The sequence below is a fragment of the Poecilia reticulata genome, linkage group LG22 (genome assembly GCF_000633615.1).
Source record: "Poecilia reticulata strain Guanapo linkage group LG22, Guppy_female_1.0+MT, whole genome shotgun sequence".
NCBI lineage: Eukaryota > Metazoa > Chordata > Actinopteri > Cyprinodontiformes > Poeciliidae > Poecilia > Poecilia reticulata.
Window position 1 is genome coordinate 21506485 of NC_024352.1, and position 21879 is coordinate 21528363.

General features: G+C 37.1%; 2 protein-coding genes across 4 annotated transcripts; one reads left to right on the forward strand and one right to left on the reverse strand.

Moving 5' to 3' along the window:
• The first annotated feature begins 158 nt into the window (after nt 1-158).
• reep1 (receptor accessory protein 1) lies at nt 159-14023 on the forward strand. Of its 3 annotated transcripts, none has more exons than XM_008400059.2 (8): nt 159-305; nt 3367-3439; nt 3524-3600; nt 4966-5086; nt 5445-5558; nt 6628-6787; nt 8211-8431; nt 11439-14023. In XM_008400059.2, the coding sequence occupies exons 1-8, from the start codon at nt 274-276 to the stop codon at nt 11508-11510; spliced, it is 870 nt and encodes a 289-aa protein (XP_008398281.2). In that variant the 5' UTR covers nt 159-273; the 3' UTR covers nt 11511-14023. The 3 variants fall into 3 exon arrangements, with proteins under 3 accessions (XP_008398281.2, XP_008398282.2, XP_017158084.1); XM_008400060.2 differs by having other exon boundaries at nt 8211-8419; XM_017302595.1 differs by lacking the exon at nt 159-305 and adding an exon at nt 371-1140.
• A 518-nt stretch (nt 14024-14541) lies between these two features.
• Nucleotides 14542-17049, reverse strand: mrpl35 (mitochondrial ribosomal protein L35). The gene is made up of 4 exons (XM_008400058.2): nt 16939-17049; nt 16589-16754; nt 14896-15040; nt 14542-14812 (listed from the first exon to the last, which is right to left on the reverse strand). Exons 1-4 carry the CDS (start codon nt 16967-16969, stop codon nt 14630-14632), a joined length of 525 nt encoding a protein of 174 aa, XP_008398280.1. The 5' UTR covers nt 16970-17049; the 3' UTR covers nt 14542-14629.
• Between the last annotated feature and the right edge of the window lie 4830 nt (nt 17050-21879).

Here is a 21879-nt window from a genome sequence, read left to right on the forward strand (position 1 = left end):
AGATGAGAATGAATTCATAACAATGTGACTTTATTCTCGTTACTATTTTTATTTTCTAAGCGTGGCCCCAGTACTCCCAGTACTCCGTCGTAACCATGAATCCTCGCTGTGCATCGCTGCAATGCAACAGTGCCATCTATGGAGCTGCAGCCCCGTCCTGCATGCATCACGTTGCAGCCTGTGTGCGTCCAGACGCCGCCGCCTGTGGACGCGCCTGTCATCTGGAGGAAACTCCTCCCCGCAGACAGCGCGTCCTGTCGCCTTCCCAGCGCAATGGTCTCCTGGATCATCTCTAGACTTGTGGTGTAAGTCGTTTTATTCGTTTTCTATTTTTTCCTCCATTTCTCTCCGTCTGTGCCTTCAGCGCTATAGGAATGAAACAGAAACGGGTTGGAGCGGATCTGAGCCTCTCCGTAACGGTGCAGCGGCTCCCGCAAGCCCCCGCAATCTCCTCCCAACAGCCTAATTTAATCAGAATCAAACGCGACAGCGGATCAGGTGACGGGCTATTAATTTTTCACTGAACAGGGTGTTTTGAGCAGGACTGCAGTTTGGACCCAGAGCAGGAAGCTGAGCCAGGCCTGCAGACCTGTTCTATTTCTGAGGCAGCGCTCAGCAGCCAACAGCTCTTTGTGTTTATCAGGCAGATTTTTACAAACATGACGGAGCAGCTGAGTTACACATTACACTGCTGGGGATGAGTCAGACCGTCCGGAGGTGACAGGAGCCTAAAGGTCACTAGTGATTCTGAACAACAGGAGCGGTCCTTCGGTGTTTGTGTCCCAGATTGGAAGCGGTACAAAGAGGATGGCTCAACCTTCTCGGGTTACATTGCAACACTTGAAAATGTCTGGGCAGCAGGGATGCAAGTTATTGATTAAAGCTGCAGGACCTAACTTTTATAAAAACGTATTTGTTTGAACCGTCTCCATGTCATAACAGTATGGTATGACACAGATAATCAAGCTCCTCCGCCTTCTCTCAATGCTAACTACAAAACAACCAATCAGAGCCAGGAGGCGGGCCTTAGAACGTCCCGGCCCCTCCCACTTTCCCATTGCTCTCCGTTAGCCTGCTGTGAATGCTAAGGCTAGTTAGCATGGTCACCGATGTCAGCGGATAGACAGTATTCCCATATTGGTAAGTTGTCTCTCTACCATTAGCACATTAAGTAGCAAGTACATGAGTTGATTGACAGCGCTAAGAAGCTCCTCCCAGTTCTGAATGATGACACGGTATGTTTCTTCAGTAGCTTCTCTCACAGATTGTCTCATGTTATACATCACTTTGTAACAAATATGTAAAAAAAAAAAAAAAAAAGTAGTAAAAGTTACATTGTGCAGCTTTGAGTTAATCTCAAGTTGATTGATCTTATAGATTGACAAACACTTGATTGATAAGCGGTCATTTTCGTACAAACCTGAGTTTGGTCCTGAGTTTGGTAACTGAAAGATGGTCAAAGGCCAACCATCTTTCAGTTACCCAAAAGGCTAAGATTTTCATAATATCCCGAATTAAAAAAACAAAATAGAAAACGGTGGTTTTCTCACATTATTAAACCTAAATAAAGAAACAGGAACCTCTTACGTGGCTGAATAGATAACTTAGGAGGCTCATGAAGTGTTCGAAACAGAACCGCATAAAGTCCATTTCGAATCCCAAACTGATCTCTTTTTGGGCCGTTTCTCTTTAGCGTTCTGCTAAGGCCCCGCCGCCATCTTTGTTTCTGTATCGACGGTCGGCTCTGCTTAAGAATGACCAGCAGCGCCCTCTGCTGGATGGCAGCTAAACTACAATACTAAAAGAAGGTCTTAGCGGACTTAAATTTTTATTTTATTAATATTTTAAACCTTTATTTAACAAGGTGCGTTATTAAGAACAAATTATTATGTAGAATAACGACGAATGGAAGCTCGAGCTGCTCACTTTACAATAAACATTAGCAGCATTGTTGAAATCATAAAACAGTCACAAATCGACATTATTAATCAATTAGAACTAATTTTAAACTAATAAACCATTAACCAACAATTGGCTATAAGTTGATTAATTGTTTGCATCCTTCCCGTGAATTCATGGTAATATTTTCCTTCAATAACTGCAGTTATCGTGATGACAGTGACGTGTGAGGAGGATACAAACAGCTGGGTCACCAAGCCTCCAACAGTCCAGAAATTAAATTTAGAATATAAGATCCTGTTACAAGCTGGAGCTCCTCAGCTCCGGCTGTTAATCAGAAGAGCTGATATTCTGACTCTCCTTGTTCTGTTGATCTCCGTTGACCAGGCAGGCTGCAGGGTTGTAACGTGATGTGGGTCAGTAACCTGATCTCGTCCTGGTCTGTGTCACCAAAACACAACCCTGCATGGCGGGCTGCTGCAAATCCAGAGGAATTTAAAGAAAAAATCTAATTTTATCTTTTGCCTGCTGGGCAGCTTGCAAAGCCAAATCTGTCATGGGGAAATGTGTCTCTGCTTCATTTGGATTGGCTATATTTAAAGAGCTGTTGTACACAATCTGTTGTTTGACTCAGCAAGAAGCCGAGGAGATATAATAAGGACTGCAACTAACGATTATTTTAGTATTCATTTATTGTAACAATCAATCGATTAATCTGAAAAAAAATCTGCATATTTTTTATTTTCATTTAGCATTTTTATAAAATATTATAACTACATTAAAATATGCAAACCAACATATAATTTAATTCTGTTTTTAAATAAGAAAAGTAAGGGTTTATGCTTATGAAATAAAATTATTTTAGCATACATGTGATAATTTAAAACTAAAGATGCATCTGCAGCTAAAAAATACTTCTAACATAACCTCAGTCCTTTCTGCTTGAGTGAGTAGGATTGATCTGTTGATTTTTTTTATTTAACTGATTTAGAGTGCTTAATAGATTTTATTTGACATAATCTGAACCAGGTGAAGCTAAAACCTGAGGATGTCTGAGTTGAACATATTTACAGACAAATTGTTTTTTTTTTCTTTATTTTAAATGTAAAATGTACATATTTTTGGACATTTTTGACTCAGTTATTTTGCTTTTTTCCCCCCAACAAATGCCCTTATTACATTCATCAGTTAATCAATTACTAATTTAGTTGACAATTATTCCGACTAATCACGATTAATCATTTCAGCCCCAGATATAACATATTTCCTAACACTGGTGGACAAATTGATTCAGTTATTGATCATGGTTTATGCCTTTTTAAAGGTTGACATGTTAAACCTTCCCCGCTGTGGAACAGTAAACGATATTTCACTATATTGTAATCTGTTTTAAGTCCTGATTTTATATGATTCATTCATCTTTGAACTGCATTTTTAGGATTCATTTGAACCATTTCTGTCTTTTAGACTTGTTTTTGGTACTCTATATCCTGCTTACTCGTCTTATAAGGCTGTGAAGACAAAAGATGTGAGAGAATATGTAAGTACGGTTTCAGAAATAACTAAATCTGGTTTGTACACAGCTGCTCTGTGTGACTGAATATACTTTCGTTTGGTTTTTCAGGTGAAATGGATGATGTACTGGATAATATTTGCCCTTTTTACTACAGTGGAGGTGTTTACAGATATGTTTCTTTGTTGGTAAGTGGCTCACAAAGATACGCAGTTTATTTCTCGTACTGTCTGAAGTTAAATCAGATCAAACTTCTCTTTTTTGGTCTGTTAGAATTACAAACATTATTTATATTTGCTAAACGCCATAATAATGAGAGAGAGGTGTCATTAATATCTCCAAGATCAGACTATATGGTGTGAAACCATCTTTAGGTGCATTCATGCTAGCTCTTTTTAGCTAGTTTAGTCGAACCGCAGCTCGTTTGTCGAGAAAGTCCGGTTTGTTTGAGTAGATGTGAATGCAGATACAGACCAAAAAAGAAAACTAGTCTGGCTAAAATCCCAGGTCTGTCCACGTAAAGTGAACTCTTAACACCGTTCGAATACATATGTGAATGACAAAGCAGAAAGTCGGACTGCAGCGCAAGGCATTCTGGGTAAATATAACCAAAACAAACCCAGTGGGAGAAATGGCTCGGTTTCTTCTACCAAAAACAAAAGATAAATCCTTCAACCGCTAAAATCTGATGCCACTCCATTTTTATTGACATTTAGTGAAGAAGGAAGTTGCACTCATGTCTTCTTCTGAGGTTTCCGTGTCGTTTCGTTCAGTGGTTTTCGGTACAGCGCCCCCACTGGCGAGGACGGGAACAGGTTTTTCAAATAGATAACTGAAACTGAGAAAAAATTTACTAACTACGGCAAAATGTTTAATAAACATAAACTGTAATTAATGGAGAAAAATTATAACTAACTGGAACTATTTAATATTTATTTTTTATTTAATATTAGCCTTTCGAATTAAACAGTTTGAAAGGTTATTAAACAGTTTGAAAGGCTAAGAAAATGGTGGGGAAAAATTGAAGTTTTTCCCTACATAAGTCGTTTACATGAGCTGTCGGGACTCTGTACTCCTAGTGGCATTTGTGTCAGTCGGCAAAATGGCGACAGTAAAAGTTGGGAGAAAACAGCAGGATCATTTGGTTTTTAACAATAATTTTGTTGAGTATTCAACAAAATACAATATTTATACAATACAAATACTTTGACCTTTTTGAATTCTGCACCTAAAAATTAACCAAAGTATATAAAACTAAGAAAAATAAAGAATGTTTAACAATAACTAATTAAAACTAACTAAATTAGACAAACTATAATGAAAAACCCAAAACTATTACAATCCTGAAAATGTCCCCAATAAAACCGGGTCTTTCAGCTGTAAAAAAAAAAGTGTATGTAAACATTTGATTTTGAAAAAGCAGTAAAAAATAGGAATAAATGTTTATCTTTTGTTTACAAACTTCTGGTTTTAACTGTATTTAGCTGAAATAATAAAGTTTAAACGCTGAGAGGGAAGCAGTTTTTGACGGAACACGGTTTCTGTCCTTCCAGGCTTCCTTTCTACTACGAGCTGAAGATAGCCTTTGTTGTGTGGCTCCTGTCGCCGTACACCAAGGGCTCCAGTGTGCTGTACAGGAAGTTCGTCCATCCCACGCTTTCCTCAAAAGAAAAGGTGAAGCCCCTTTCCTCTATCTTGCTTTGTTTACTGCTGTGTCCTCTAAAGTTCACAGATTTTCAGCCTGCAGGCTGGAAGGTTAAGTGACTAAGAACAAAAGCGCCTTTATGCCAAGTTTCTTTCCCACTTTAGCCGTTAAAATGTGTTTGCTGATGGAGTGAGAGGAAATGTCACGCTGCTTTTCCACTTCTGCTGCGCTTTTTTTCCCCTCAAGGTACCTCAGGAAACAGATAAATTGTTTTTCTCAGGATCAGAAATGGCACCAGCTAGCTGAGTGATGAAGGAAGCTGTGATGTGATAACGAGGGAAAATCTGCAAGTGTGATTTTTTTTTTTTACATTTTTGTTATTTTAAGGACATCGATGAGTACATCTGCCAAGCAAAAGACAAAAGCTACGACACACTGGTGCATTTTGGGAGGAAAGGACTGAATGTTGCAGCCACAGCTGCAGTTATGGCTGCTGCAAAGGTAACGCACATTATAGACTTAGATAGCGTTAGCTGAAGGGTAGAAATACACTGCAAAAACACAAAATGTTACCAAGTTGTTTTAATCCAGGTTCTAGTGCAAATATCTTAGTTCACTTGAAATAAAACAAAAACTAACAAGAAAATTATTAGCAAATTATAGAAGCTTATTTCAAGTAAATAATCCCTCAAACTGATTAAACTGATTATTTCACTTGTAGCATGAAAAAATTTCTTGTTCGAAGTGAATTAATCTGGAAGTGGATCTAATTCTTCTTATCGATATTAAGGATTTTTTTAAAAAATTTACAGCAAACTCCTATCTCTTGCTAAAAAGTTACTTGTCAGTTAGTTTAGTCTTATTTTAGGTGTACTGACATATTTGCATTAGAAAATACTTGGAAAGATTTTTGTATGTTTTCAGTGTTTACTACGGAAGCTGAAAGTGGACATTTTCCGCATATATTTTTCCAGATGGGTTTCCCGAGATAAGTAAATTTTCCACTTTCTCGAGATAAAGAGTTAATTTCATCTTGTAAAAACAAACTTTGTTGTAACTCATTATCTTAAGAAAACGGTTAGAAATTAACTCGTTATCTCGCAAAAATGGGAATTTTACTCGTTAATTTAATAAAACGGGAAATATCTTGAGATAAGTTTATCTCAAGAAAACGAAATTAGTTTTTTGAGATTAGGTTTGATTTCTCGAGATTAATTTGTTATTTCAAGAGTATTTCCTTATGGTTTCCTCAAGACAGAATTAATTTCCTGTTTTCAGTTAATTTCTATCTGTTTTATTAAGATGACGGGTTAAAACAAAGTTTGTATTTACAAGATTATTGATGTGTGTGTGTGTGTGTGTGTTAAACCCTATTTAACACACACACCAACCATTTTAAAATTAACTCGTTACCTCGAAAAACCATCAGGAAAATGTAAACATCTGCTCTCAGCTTCTGTCGATTTCTGACCTTCCTGATTTAATTTACATATTTAAACATAAAGCCATTAAACAGTTATGCATTCATATCTACTGGAGTTAAGCAGAAAGCCTGATGTCTCTGATTTAGGGTCAAGGCGTTCTGTCGGACAGATTACGGAGTTTCAGCATGCAGGATCTGTCGTCCTACCAGTCTGACCCAGACCAGACAGGACCCAGCGCCGCCCAGCCCGCCGCAGCTCAGCACCGAACCAGACCCATCATCCGCAGCAAGTCAGAGAGCTACAAGGGTGAGAGTCTGAACCCTCTGCTGCTTTTACAGGATCACAAGCTGGTTTAAAGCACCGCACTGCTCTGCTTCGGTATTCACAACCCGTCACTTTTAACCAGAAACTTTAATTAAATCGACTCATAAAGGAGCTATGAATGCTTTACCATGCAGTCACTGTCCTGCAAAAAGTAATAAGTTTAAATCGTTATCACAATAGTACTACCAGAGGTGGACAGAGGGCCAGAAAATGTACTCAAGCAAAAGTAGCAGTACTTCAACATGTTTTACTCAAAAGTAAAAAAGTATGCGTTAAAAAGTACTGAGTAACAGACCAAATTATTAATCATTTAATATTAAAAAATTACATAATCAGACCAACAAAAATGTAAAGTTAAGTGGAAATTTTGGTATTTTAAGCACAAAAATTACAATAATTCACATAAGCAACAAAAAATAACAAAATAAGGCCAAAGAAAATTTTTCCAAACCAGTTACTTTGGAAAAGAAAAACTTATGATAAAAACTTACAAAACTTTAACAAGAACTGCAGATGTGTGTCTGGTGAATTTTTGGTTAAAAAATTCACCAGACATGTTTGTTTTTCATTCAGTGGGTAGAAAATCCATAAATTTTACTCAAGAGTAGAAATACTTTATAGATTACTAATAGATTACTCAAAGTGCAACGTAGTAAAAATACTCTTGAAAGTAAACAATTTTCAAAAAAGTTACTCAAGTAAATGCGATTGAGTAAATATAAGTAGTTACTGCCCAACTCTGTGTTCTGCAAAAGTCCATATCGTCCACCTCTCTTTATTCTTGCTAAAATAATTGTGATAAATCGATTATTAAAATAATCGTCAACTAATTTAGTAATCGATTAATCATTAACTGGAGTATAAAGACTCAAAAACATTAATATGCTGAAAGAAACAAACTCAGAGCAGCAATAAATTGAAATAGTTTGCAGAAGTTGAAGTGAATGAGGTCTTTTTAGGAAATCACTGCATTTGATAAAATGGAGGAACAAAACAATACTGAATACACTGCAAAAACTGAAATACTACCAAGTTTTTTTGGTCTAGTTTCGAGTATAAATATCTTAGTACACCAGAAATAAGACAAAACTAACTTAATGAAAAGTTACTTATAAATTTGTTTTACCTCATTTCTAGTTTACGAAGATATTTGCACTGGAAACTAGACTTAAGTACTTGGCAGAATTGTGTGTTTTGCAGTGTAATAACAGTTTTATGCTCGTTTGTGCTCTAACAAATTGCTCTCTGTCTCATTATAGTTTCTTCCAGCAGTTTGTTTATTTATTATCTGAGCTTTTAAATCTCCACCAAACACAGAAACCAGTTCAGTGGCTGTAACTCGATCCAAACCCGACTTTCATCTGTTCGTCAAACTTCCCCCAACGTCTGTTTTTCCACGGTGCAGATGTTGACATGAATGAGTATGAGGTTCTGGGCTTGGAGCAGTTGGACTCTGCAGAGTTTCTGGCTCTGACCCAGTCCGGCCCGCTCTCCGCTCCCGCTCCGCCCGCCAGTCCTGCAGCTCAGGAGCAGACTGAGGAAGGGCCGGGGAAGGAGGTGCAGGCCACGTCGAGCTCCCCGCAGCTCAGGATGAGCAAGAGGAGAGCTCCGGAGGTACGCAGCCTGGTGAGCGCGGCTGCTGCCTGACGGCAAACCCAGATGGGAACGACGACACTGGGTCGGGTCCGGTCCAGGTGGAAAAACAGACCGAGGAGCACATTTACGCCCAAAATCACAGAAATGTTGAGATTTTCAAGAAAAAAATAAAAAATTTCTGAGTTTCAAAAGTTGAAACACAAAAAAAACCTCAGTGATTTTGACAAAAATTTCAAGAACAATGGAAATTTTTAGATTTATCTCTGAAATTTTCAAGAGAAAACGTGGAAATTTCTGTTTGAAAAGTTGAACCTTTGCTCCAAAGTTGAAAAGTCTCAACTTTTAAAACTCAAAACATTTCCAAAGTCACAAAAAGTGTAACTTTTGAAATTCAGAAAGTTAGAAAGAAAATTTCTAAGATTAGTCTCAAAATTTCAGATTTTTTCAGACCAATTTTCAACTTTTCAAGTTCAAAAGTTTCTACGCTTTTTTCATAGAAAATTTCTGAGATTTATCTCAAAATGTATTGTTTTTTTCCAGAAATTTTTTTAACTTTTCAAACTCAGAATTTTCAAATTTTTTCTAGAAAATTTCAGAGATTGATCTCCAAATTTGTTAGTTTTTTTCTACCAAATTTCAACTTTTCACACTCAGATATTTCTTGTTTGGAAATTTTTTTTGTTTTTCTAGCAAATCTTTGATTTTTCAAACTCCAAAATTTCCAAGTTTTTGTAGAAATTTTCTGAGAATAATCTAAAATTTCTTACAGTTTTTCTGTTGAATTTTCAAATGCAGAAATTTCCACTTTTTTTCTAAAACATTTCTGAATTTTCTTCTAGCAAATTTTTGATTTTTCAAGTTTTTTTCCTACAACATCTCTAAGTTATTTTGTATTTTTTTTATTTTTCAAGCTCAGAAAAATTCCAAGTTTTTTTTTCTAGAATATTTCAGGGATTAATCTAAATATTTCAGAGTGTTTTGGTGGAAATTTGCTCCTGTCTTTTTCCACGGCCCTGATACGCTGTCGTACTCTAACACACTAACTTCTGCAGCTGCATTTTTAAGCGATCCTCTCAGTCCAGACGTCGGTCTGCTGAGTGCGGCTGATCAGAGAGTCTCTGCAGTAACTCACTAACCTCGTAGGCATTTACATTAATTTAAAGGCATCAGCCATCGCTGATGTTTGGAAATGTGGAGGGGGAAACAAGTATTTAACAAGTCAACGTCTTTCTCAGTCAGTTCGCTGAAAATCCTCCCCAGTTTAGTTTTCTAATTCAACAGGATTTTACTGGGATGCTCTCACCGCCTGGTGATGTGTGAAACTCAAGGCTCAGGGGCCAAATGTGGCCCGCCTTAGCTGTTAATGTGGCCCTTTAGATCAAAGCTTTACGACCTAGAGAGCCATTTTTGCTTTTTGTCCAGCTTATTTAGAGCCAGAAAAGCTACATGAAACAAATTATCTTATTTAGCTTAGCCTATTTGACGTGTTTGGCTTTTCTAAATGTTCTGCATCGGACTTAAAACCAGCTTTTAATGGTTTTTCTTCAGCAGTGGAGTCTTGTGCGGTGAGCTTTTGAAAAAGGTTGGGTGTAAAACATCGTATCTGCTGATTCCAGGTTATTGGATTTTTGAAATGTTTTCTTTTGACTCTTCTATCAGAGACCTTGTAAAGCAAACCTGGTTGTATCTGGATTATGATGAAATTATGCTAATCCTGGCTCCGGATTATGGCTCCAATTGCCTTATTCAGAAGTTTGTGGTGAAGAGAGCTATTTGCTGTTTCTGGTCATAAAATGCTTCTTGGTAACGTGAAACTTTTACCCCATTAAAATAAAATGTACTGAGGAAAATATTGTTTTGTTCCATACAGTTTTCCCCGCTTTCTCATAGAAAATTGCAGTAGATTTCTGACGTGAAGTGCCTGCTGCCGTGTTTTATCCAGCTAAATTATATAAACCTCATGCTTTGTGGAGTGGAGTGACATTTATTTAACATGGAGGCTGTTGTTTATTTGTGATATAATCCAAATATGATCTCTTACATAAACATGTGGATAATGTTACTTTAATTTTTCTGTTTTTAAGGACAATTTCAACATTATAAATCATTAGAATTAAAGAAGAAAAACGCAGAAATAGTATTTTATTTGATTTAGATTATTACTGCCATGTTGTTTTCAAAATTATAATTTACAGCAAGACAAGAGTCTGAATTGTAAATATATATATATTATTCGATTTTTACTTTGTTATTGGAAAGCACTGCCTTTAAAGTCCTAAACATTTTGTCCAAAAGTAGTCATCTGAAAAGAAGTATTATTTTTAAAAACTGAAATCTCAGAAAATGTAATAATTTTTTTAACCTATTCAACCATAATATAAGCATGGACTATTTTAAGTAAACAAATGATAAATTTTTAAATGTATTTGTTCATTTATTTATTTTTGTAGGGATAGGCTTGTAGATCAAAAACTTCAAATGTTTTTGAGTGTTTTCCTCGTCGTATGAAAAGCAAATTGACTGATTGAAGAAAACTGAAAAAATATTTTCTCTTCTCTGTGATTTAGGTCAGCCTTCATTTGAAAACACTTTCAACATGTAGCCAAGTTTTAATAGAGCAATAAAAAGCAGACAAGGTGTACAACGAGTAGATGTTACCATGACAAAAGAAGGAAACCAGAAGGCCTGGAAAAGATTTTCATTTGTGTCACATCTCACATTTTTATAAGTAGATTTTGATGTAAAAGTTTAAGTTTTGTCATAATTTATTCTTGATTTGTAGTCGGGGGCTACAAGAATCAATCCAAGGGCCACAAATGGCCCCCGAACCCTACTTTGAACACCTTTTGATCCAAAAGCTTTAACTGACTTCAAAGATTTCTATTTTCAACAGAAACAGTTTGCATTAGTTTAGTCTCCTACTTGTTTTTACACATTAAAACAATAAAATGAGCCTTTTTTCTGAGCTTCATGATCCAAAATGGCGGCGGCAGCTTGACCCGGTCTGATCACATTCCGTCTGCCTCTGTGCTTCCAGCCTCCTCTTAGAGTCCTGAGGCCTCTCACAAGATCCAGGAGTGCTCTTTCTTCAAACAATGAAGCCATGTGAAGCCGTCTCCTCCAGCTGCCTTCGCTGCAACGAGTAAAAATACAGAATGGCCAGAAGCTCCACGACTGAAGCAGCCCTGCTTTGGAACGCCGTTTTACCAAAGTGACCTACGAAGACCCCTAATTCACAGCATAAATATATAGAAATATATATATATAAACCCCAGTGGCTCATGATGTTAAGAGGAACGAGGTTTGGTCGCTCCATGCTGACAGACACTTTGCATTTAAATATGTATTTATGTACAGTTTGCGTACTTTATCTCATGCTTTTGGTTGTTTTTATATATCAGAGGTGGTTGCATGTGTGTTCCTCGTCATTGGTCTTAGTGTTTATGAATGTACTTTAGAGGAAATCATCACCATGGAGAAGGAATGAAACTCAAGCCGAGGACTCAAACAAAACACTGATTTTGTTTTGTTTTATTTATTGTGATTCACAAAATAATCCATGCTTTCATCGTCCACTTATCAGACGTTTACCTCTTTCTCTCTCTGTGGGCCTTAAAGAAACAGAAACCCCAAATTATTTGCACTATGTCAATAATATACATCACTGCCCTCAGACAAAGCTGTGGCTCAGTTTTCTTATTAACTATTATTTTTAAGAGATTGATTTCCTCCGACTGTGCTTCACTACAATCACTTTGGTTTCTAAAGACTGAATATTTCTTAAAAGATTTAGAAATTTAAAGGTGACTTATTATGAAAGATTCACATTTTGCACGTTTTTATACTTCCATTTAGGTCTCCACTGCTTCTTAAAAGAATAAGAAAACACTCTGCCATTTTTTTGGCATTAACTTAATATTTTTTGGTGTCTGGAAAAGGAGCCGTTTGAAAAACCTCCCCACTTTTAAGTCACATTTGCGTCGCGCTGTTACCAAGCAACCCCAGCCAAGCCTGGCCCTGTTACCTAGCAACCCCAGCCAAGCCCAGCCCTGTTACCTGGCAACTCCAGTAGAACCCAACTAAAATCTCATATTTTCAGAATGATTACATGATACATGTTTTGCGTCCCCCATAGATCTATCCTAACTTGTTGAAGGAAGCATAATAGGTCACCTTTAAGGCTGAAAACTGCTAAATGACAGGAAATTTTATGTTTGAAGTCACTTATTGCTGTTGACTGAGCAGCTCTGCACACTCTGGTTGTTCCTCCTGGTGACCTGAGCCGCTTTTTTTGTAGTTTATTCACTGAGCCCAAACCTGATTTTCACTGTGTTGGTGTGCAGTAATCTTACATGGTTGCATCTGTCTCTTTTACGGTGGTAAAAGTAAAAGAAGAAAAAACCCCAGAAGCCTCTCAGGTACAACTGTTCTGTTTACATCATTCACTCTGATATTGTAGATATACTTATTATGCACATTAAACTGTTCTTTCAGTGGATTAAATTGTGGAAAAGAAGCAGGATGTTTCTAATCATGTGTCAGTGCAGTCAGTGTTACTGTTGGAGATGATTTCCATACATTAAATTTAACGCTCAAGCTTTCTGCATGATATTAATTTTTATGAACATTTGATGATTTTATGTGAAGCCACTCTGGTTTAGTTTCTCTGTAGACACATAAAATATAACGCATTTGGGTTGTACTACAGAAAATCTGCTTCCTCAGACATTTAGTCATTTTGAAAAAATGAGGACACCCCGAGAAATTTTTTTTCTTTTTTTTTTTGCTCTAAAAGAAGAAAAAGTACATTGTTTTACATAATAAACACAGGGAAAAAATTCCCCCAGGATCTCAATGAGACCCAGATCTGCTTTATTACATTAAATTCCTTCGTTTTCAGTCAGTTTGTTGTGAATATTCCGGTATGTTTTGAGCCATTTTTAAGTTTAAAATGGCCCTACTTTAAATTTTCCATGATGAATTTAATTAGTTTGAACCGGACATTTGGTTCACGTCAAAAATGTCCTCTCTTCTTGCATCCAAATACAGGGTTTCAGCTGGTTTAAAAAACTCAAATTTATGACTGTTATGAATGGCATTTAAGACTAGTATCGTGACAGAAATGTACGGACGTCGCCCAGCCAATAAATGTGCATCTACTTATGATAGCCACAAAAAGCTAGCTACTTAGCTAGCGGAGATATGCTAACAGTGAGATGTCACTAACTTCAACAGTTACAGAACGCGTTGAAAACGATACAGAAAGTACAAAAGGAGAAATATTGCTTTTAATATAAAGAGTAGCAGCACATGTAGATTCTGAGAGGTTTTTGAAGACTTATTTTAGCATCTTGAAAAAAGTCCGATTAGACTTTCTTTTAGTGTTGTAGTTTGGTCGTCACGTAGAACAGGGCGGGGCTGGTCGTCCTTAAGCGGAATCTTTGTTACAGAAACAAAGATGGCGGCCAAAGCAAAATGGGAAAGAAAAACTGTCCTAACAAGAGTCCGGTGTGGGATAAAGAAAGTATTTTATGCGGTCGTTTTTAAATATAAACAATCAACGAGCTCCTTACGTAAAAGGGGCGCTTATTCAGCCGAACTGCATGACAAACTGGTATAATTTTTAAAAAAAAAAGCCTTTTATGTTATGGACCACTATGCTCTTAATGAAAGAGAAAACTAAGGTCTTTACAAAAATGACAGTTTATGAATTAATCATTAGTAGATCATTAGGATCAATAAACTTTAGACTTAACTCAACCAATCGCTTGCATCCATATGAGACCTCTTCCCTACTAAACTTACCAGCGCCTTTTCTTTTAATATTTTTCTATATTGATAAATCTGATTAATACCTAAATGCCCCAAAATTAAACGTTTGCAAACACAAGCTTTAACAGGGTGTCCTGATTTATTCATGACTGTAAATCCAATCCAGTCCTTCAATTTTTCTGGCAGGCCAGAATGAAGCATTTCTTTAGTAACTAATTGATGTCAACTCAAAATAAAAAGCAAAGGTGTGATGACATAATTCATAACTGTTGATTTATGACTCCAAACAACTTCATACACAATAATAAAAAAATAAAGACAACACATTTGATGGTTTCTGTCCAGTTTTCTTCAAAGAACAAGTATGAGATGTTTTGACTTTAAGTTTTATTTTATGACAACAATATGGATGTTTGATATAATTACATTGTGTTTAGGATTAGAGCATTACTTTATTCAGAGGTTGACCCGGTCGTGGTACTTCTGATACGGATCATTAAGGAACCAGTTTCTCCTTTTCCAGTAAGAAGATGTCATTTTGTCCAGGAGTTTGCACTGAGTCTTGTTACAGAAAACGATTTCCCTCAAGCGCTTTCGTCTGGCGGGCAGCTTCTTCCACAGCTTCTTCTTGTACCCAGCCTGGTCAGAGGGCAAGAACTCTTTGTTAAATGCAATTTAAGCAGAAACCAGAAATTCTGACAGGTAATAAAAAAAAGGCACACCTTCCGCCTGATCCAAAGGCCACAGTGCAGCCGCATAAACCGGTCGGTCACCGCGCTTACTGATTTCCTCTTTCCTTTCTTTAAGCTGAAATACGTCAGGTTTCTGCAGGGTTGCCAGGTCAGGCTGGGAACCAGAGCTGAAACCCTGAACCAGCACACAGAAACGTTAAGTAAAATAGAAAGGAACCAAAATTTAAAAACTTGGGAAAATATCCAGATGTCACATTTTGATGCAAATATGTAACTTTTCAATCTTTAAATTTGTCACTTCATAATACTGTAAATTTATGCCTTTAATCATACAAAAACTTTACTTGTTTTCTTGCAAATTTGTGACTTTGACAAAAATGTTGAAGTTTTTTCTGGGAAATATGGGATGTAGATCAGTGGAAGTAAATAGCATGATTTTTCCAAAAAAGTGTCTATTGTAAGTATAAGATTTAAGATCTTATACTTCAGTTGTCAACTGAAACTTGACAACTGAAGACAAAACTGTTTTTGTCCCAACTACCACAGATAGATTGAGCAGGAAGTAAACAACCAGATGCATCATGTTTGTCAGGTGAGAATTTGTTGCTCTGTCAGCAGATTAAATAAACACCAGTTCCTCACACTGTTTTTCTCAGTTCAATTATGATTTTGCCCTCCTTCTGAACCAAATAAAAAAAACATGTCTGTATTTTTACTCATTCCATCCAACATGTGTATCTTTAATGTTTTTGGGTTACATGATTGTGAGAAACGTGACTGGTTGTTGTTCGATTATGTGGAGAAAAGTGAGACTTTATGCTGCTTCCATTCACTGCTGCTTATGCAACAACTAGGGGTGCTACGAGTGCAGTTTTCTGGCCGCTCGCCGATTACAATTTTGTCCGATACCAATTATTTTTGTCTGAAATGTTGCTCAATATAACAAGAAAGTTGTTGACTTGGGTTGGGTCACTATTGTTAATTGTAAACGTGCAGACATAACTTGATGGGCCAGTCTGTCAGTCAAACCTCTCACTGGAGAGCAGAAGAGGACAGTGATTGATTCTTACACATTTGCCTAGCTAGATAAGATCGGCTTCATATGTATAAATCGGCAATCACCAATCTCCTAAAATTGAGGAAATGGGCACCAATAAATCCATCCATCCATCCATCCACTTTCTAACACTTTTGTCCCTTAGTGGGGTCATGAGGGTTGCTGGTGCCCATCTCCAGCTAACGTTCTGGGCAAGAGTCAGGATACACCCTGGACAGGTCGCCAGTCTGTCGCAGGCACCGATAAATCACTATGAACTATTGACAGCCGTTGAGAAATTGGACTGCTGACACTTTATCTCTTGTCATTGCAGTTGTGAGGAATAAAATGCAGAATGTTCTCAATATTGAGGTTTCCATCCCTCTGTAAGGGTGCTGGTTGGTCAGATTTACAACTAGGAGGTTGCAAATCCTCCTTTTCTCTGTATAAATCTCCATAAAATCACAACTTTATGAGCTAAAAAGCTGATGACTTTGCTAGCAGGTGGGTGTTACATATGGATTAACGAGCTCCGACTTTCAGACGTAACGTCGTCAGTCTTCGTCAACCTTCGGTTGTGATCCATTTTTTTTTTACACGCATTTCTCGATTTTGGTCATCAAAAATGAATAAAACTATCGTGAAATACAAACACCGCGTATAAAATGGTAATAAATAGACGGTTACCGCTGCAGGAGGGGATAGCGGGGCGTCAGAGCCGCAGTAGCCCGGACGGGAGTGCAGACAGCGGCTGTAGCTGTTCCGAAGAGATGCTGAGCCCGGATGAACCCGGACAGCTGACGGATCGGAGGAGAACTGGTTCCGACAAAGCGGGATAGAGGTCTCAGCAACCCTGGTATAAAAACGGAAACATGATAAAACAACGGGGAGGAAAAAGCAGATTTTCCCCACTTTAGTAACCACCGGAAGTTAACCGAGTCAGACCACGAAAGGTTTCCTAAAATAACACTAACAACATAAAATCGACAAATTCAACACACACAGAAACAACAAGCACAAAAACATTAAAAACACACCTGACAACCTTCTGACCACCACGGCCGCCATGTTTTCGTCTTTTCTAATTCCTACCTACGGTGTCCTGCTTGGGCAAATTTCTTTCATTTGCTTGTAAAGTTAACCTACATGCTGAACATCACTGCCCCCTAGCGTTCACTGCAGAAGATTCAAGATTCAAGAGACTTTATTGTCATTCACATCACGTGTTACATGAGGTGGAACGAAATTGAGAGTCACGGCCCCAGTTACATCCAAATATAAAGTATAAAATATAAAAACTAGCTACAAGATCAATTGTTATAAATAGGAAAAATATTTACAAATATATAAAACCAAGAAGTAGAAAAATGAAATGTATATCAATAGGAGTGCACAAAATAGATGAAGCATGAACAATGCAGCAGCATGGGAGATAAATTTAGCAGGTCAACATTTTAAGTGTCCGAGTGTAAAGTGCAAATAACACTTGCAGTTGTTTACAGAATCTCCGAAACGTCTCGGTGAATATCTGATATTTTTCCTTTTATCCTGCACTGAACTACTTTCAACATAAAAAGATTGGGGTCACTGAAAAACTATTTTTTTCTCAGAATTTTGAGATTATAGTCAGACTTTTGGATTTTTAGTGGACTTTCTTAATTTTCATAAATTGTCAATAGTTATTTATTAGTATTTTACTTCCCTGCTGTTATGCTTTTCTATAATCCGTTAGTCCAGAGTTTCTGAAGTTTTTTTTCTATGGACTCTCTGAGTATTTTCAGAAGAATTTAACCCTGAACTTTCAGTCATCAAGGCGTAAAAACCTAAACTGAAAGAATCTTCAGACACGTCACTACTAGGATAACACAGAAACAATTTGTTCTTTAGCTTAATCTATGCAAAATACCAGACAGAAAAACAACATTGCAGCAACATTAAGCTGAATTCTGAAGAGTAGTATGTAGGCCCTAGTCCTTTTTTATGTGGGGTAATATGGAAAAAAATGTTAAAAACTGATTAGACAATGTGGTTACCCTGTCACTTTCAAACTTTTCACTATATGTCACTGATTAAATTTATTTCAGCTCTAAGTATTTAATATCTAGGTGTTATGGGTGTCCCAGTATTATGGGAATGTGGATCTTTCAAATCAATTTGAGAAGCAATTTTGATAGGTATTCGATGTATAAGAGTTAATACGCGATATAGTTTGATGCAATATAGTTTGATGCATCGTGTAACCGGAAAAATAATAATAAAAAATAATAATAAAATAATATAAAATCAGCGTGATGCGTGACTCCGAGGAGAGCGCGAAAGCTCCTTACTGAACCTGCATGATGAGGTTAGCGCTGCTCGTTATCCACAAACTCTCCGGTCAACCGGGACCACAGACATAAACTTTACAGGAAAGACAGACAAAGAGTCACATGCTGGGCAGCGTGTTAAGATGTAAACGCTGCATATAATTGTTCGTTCACAAAGATAAATCCTTCTCACCGCTCCACAACGCACCTCTGAATTTGCTACAAGTTATTCCTGCGGTTCACATTGAGCTGCGCAGCCAGAGCTAACGCGGCGAGTTTTAAACTCTTACCTAAAGTACTCCAAAGGATCATAATTCCTCACAGTAGGTTGATGTAAATATCCATACAGGTCAGCCTGTGTTCAGTTTGAGTGAAAGGAGGCGCGTGTAACCCAGGTTAACATAATCTTCACTAAATGTAAGCCTTTTCATACAAATAGCTATAAAATAGATAAATAGGACATAAATAGAATAAATAGAGAATAAAAAGGTCTTAAAACCGTTAAAAATATAAAGTGATAATTACAGACACCATAAGTGTTGTATTTCATGTTATTTTATTTGTTTAAAAATCTGCATAAAACAGCTTTATTTTGTCAGCAGCTAAAAAGGTCAAGTGTGAGATAAATCTCTTATTCTGAAGGGTCACATTGATGTGTAGCCCATGTGACTAACTCCAGCCAACCGGATTGCTATGTTCTTGCGCCAGAAGAAGAAGTAGAAAGAGCGAAGAAGAAGCAAAGAACAAAGAAGCTAAGAGAGTTGTGCTGTGAACGAGAAAAAGATAAGAGAAATCGACGATTAAAAACATTTTTTTCATTTTTGGAGAAGGAGCGTTCTGCACTTTTCAACCTGACTGCGTTCGGGATTGTGTTATATGTTACAGAACTGGACTTGGTGAGTTAAAAAGTGTATTTTATTTTCTGAGAAGAACGTATTTGTAAAGTTTTTTTTTATTTCGTTTAAACGGAAAGCTAAAGTAGCGCATTTATGTTTTATGTTCAAAAACTGTGGAAGTAACGGTTGAGCTGTGGTGGGTGAAGCATGTTCCTCCCATCCACACACGATGTTCAACCGCCAAATCGGCGAGTATATAACTTTATTAAGTACCAAGCGGAGTTAAATGAACATTTGTTACGCTTTGTTGATTATTAAACCAGGCCTTTTTGAAGTTCTGCTGGAAATTGGACCGGGACATAACGAGTCAATTGCTGAGTTGGATTCCGCTAGTGAGAAACAAGATGGCGAGCTGTAACCCAGGAGTCCTGTAACCATCCAGCAGGAGCTGCGCCCTCTGCTGGATACTACAATTCATCCAAACTGGTATGACCTGCCCATGTTTCCTGCTGAAATAGCAGTGGATTCAGAAAAACGGGATTAACCCGTCAGGATCATCAGAGAGAAAATACATCGATTTGAAGCACAAGTTATTCGGTCTTTTGCTGGATTGTGTCTGTTGTGTTTTATTGTTTTTTCTTTGAACCACATTCAATGTCTGTTACAGTGTGTAGCATGTGAAATTGTTGGGTTAAAATTAGAGATGTGCAGATCAGGTTTTTTCCTGCCGATACCGATCACCGATATGATCACATAATTATTTTATTTTTTTTATCATAAACACTACTGGTTACATTATGTGGAAAAAGGAACCATGATTTCACTTTAATTTAGACAAAAACTTGTTTTTAATAACTTTTTCCAAGAAGAAAACTAAACAAAACAGACATTGTGCAAATTGTACTGCTATCAATAATACTATCTTTAACAGACTGATAACATATAAAGGCTAACTTATGTAAAGAGACAAAATAAAACCTCTCAACATTGCCAAAAAATTCAAGTATAAAACTTAACATTCAAAGGCAAATACAGGATCCATTACAATAAACAATTCAGAGTTACTGAATGAAAACTTCCTGATAGCATGGTGGCTAGCTGATTACTGCTAGTTCTGAGTGGCTGTTTCTGACTGAGTGGAGTAATTATGCAGAACAGGGAGGAAATCGATTATTATTATTATTTTTTTTTTTTAGAGATCTGTCTCATGTTAGGACAGCGAAAGTTTTAATACGTATGTAAAATGTATTTTTTTAGGTTAGATGCTGCAGCTTTAAGCAGAGGTTCGGTGTGAGGGTCACTACCAGGTGGAGCAGAAGCGGCGCTCCGTCTGTGAAATATTACTACCTGTAACACGTAGCAGCGGTTAAACAGCGAGAGCAGAACCAGCGTCTTACATCGCAGCTCGAAGACTTAAATAATTTTGCGGGTTATTTGTTTAGCTTTCTGACCGTCATGCTAATCCGRGTGAGTGTTTGTAGCTGTGCGCTGCTTTACCTGCTATCTGATCCTCCATATGTCTTTTTTACTGCAGTGAGCCTSGATGTAGCCAAACTCCATCAAGTATGGCATTGTTTTATGTATTATTAGCTTCGTTGTATTGATGCAGTTTGACCTGCTTCAATTTTCCGCCGCAACACGCAAACTTCCCATTCACTCAGTGTGTTATAGTTTCACATCGCTTAGTATTTGTTGCTGCGTGTTTGCGCAGTGTGAAGGAAAGAGGAGACCAGCTGCACAGACAGGCTACGAAATGAGGTGCAGGTGATCGGTATCGGCAACAAGAGCCAATGATCGCCGATCATACACTTTTTCACGAAAATTGGCCCGATTATGATCGATGACCGATCGATTGGCACACCTCTAGTTAAAATAGAAATAAGAAACGGTTAAAACAGGAAATTAAAAAACTACTTAAAAGAACACTAAACTAAAATAGATTTTAAAAGATTAAAACAAACTGTAAATTAAATAGATTAACAGTATAAACTGAACTTAAGTAGAACTATAACCTAGGTTTAAATAAATGGTATCCTTTAATACCTAATAATAAGTTTAAATTTCAAAGAAGGGATTAAATAAATCATTCTAAAGAAATAGGGGAACTATTTTGCATTGAATTTGTGTAATTGTATGTCAACTGTTTGTATAATTGTTGTTTATTTTCTTTTCTACAAAAATAATAAGCCAGCAGTTTCAACTTATTTTCTGGTCTGTTGTCATTGATATACTTACACGTCTCCCTACTCCCCTAGCCGAACCTAGCACTGGTCCTGTTCTTACATCGTAAGTGTTAAACGCGCACTACAAAAGAAACACTTAGCCCAGCTTTAAAAAAAATTTAAAAAATGATTTAAAAAAATTTATTATTAATTTCCTAAAAACGTAAACAAGCAACGCTTAGCCTGGCGGTGGGGCTAGTAAAGCATGGTGGGCCGCCAGGCTTATAATACACTGAGGGAAACCCTGCAGACGCAAGTCAAGTTATTGCTTGAATTTCACGGCGCCACCTTACGTCCCTCAACTAAACATTTTAACGGAAAAAAAGCGCAATGCGACTTGGATGTAACGAGTAACGCGACACTTTTGTATGAATGTAGTGAAGTAGAAAGTACAGATACTTACTGTAAAATGTAGTGGAGTAAAAGTAGACATTATTAAATCTACTTAAGCTTTACCGCAGTGTTTTGCGGACTAGCGTAAATGCCTGCAGGAGGAATAATGGAGGACCATAATTTGCTAACAGCTGACGTAAACTGCTTGTGTGAGGGAAATAATAAACAAACAAAAAATCAATTACAGAACAGTTAAAAAGGCTAATAAATAGATTCATAAA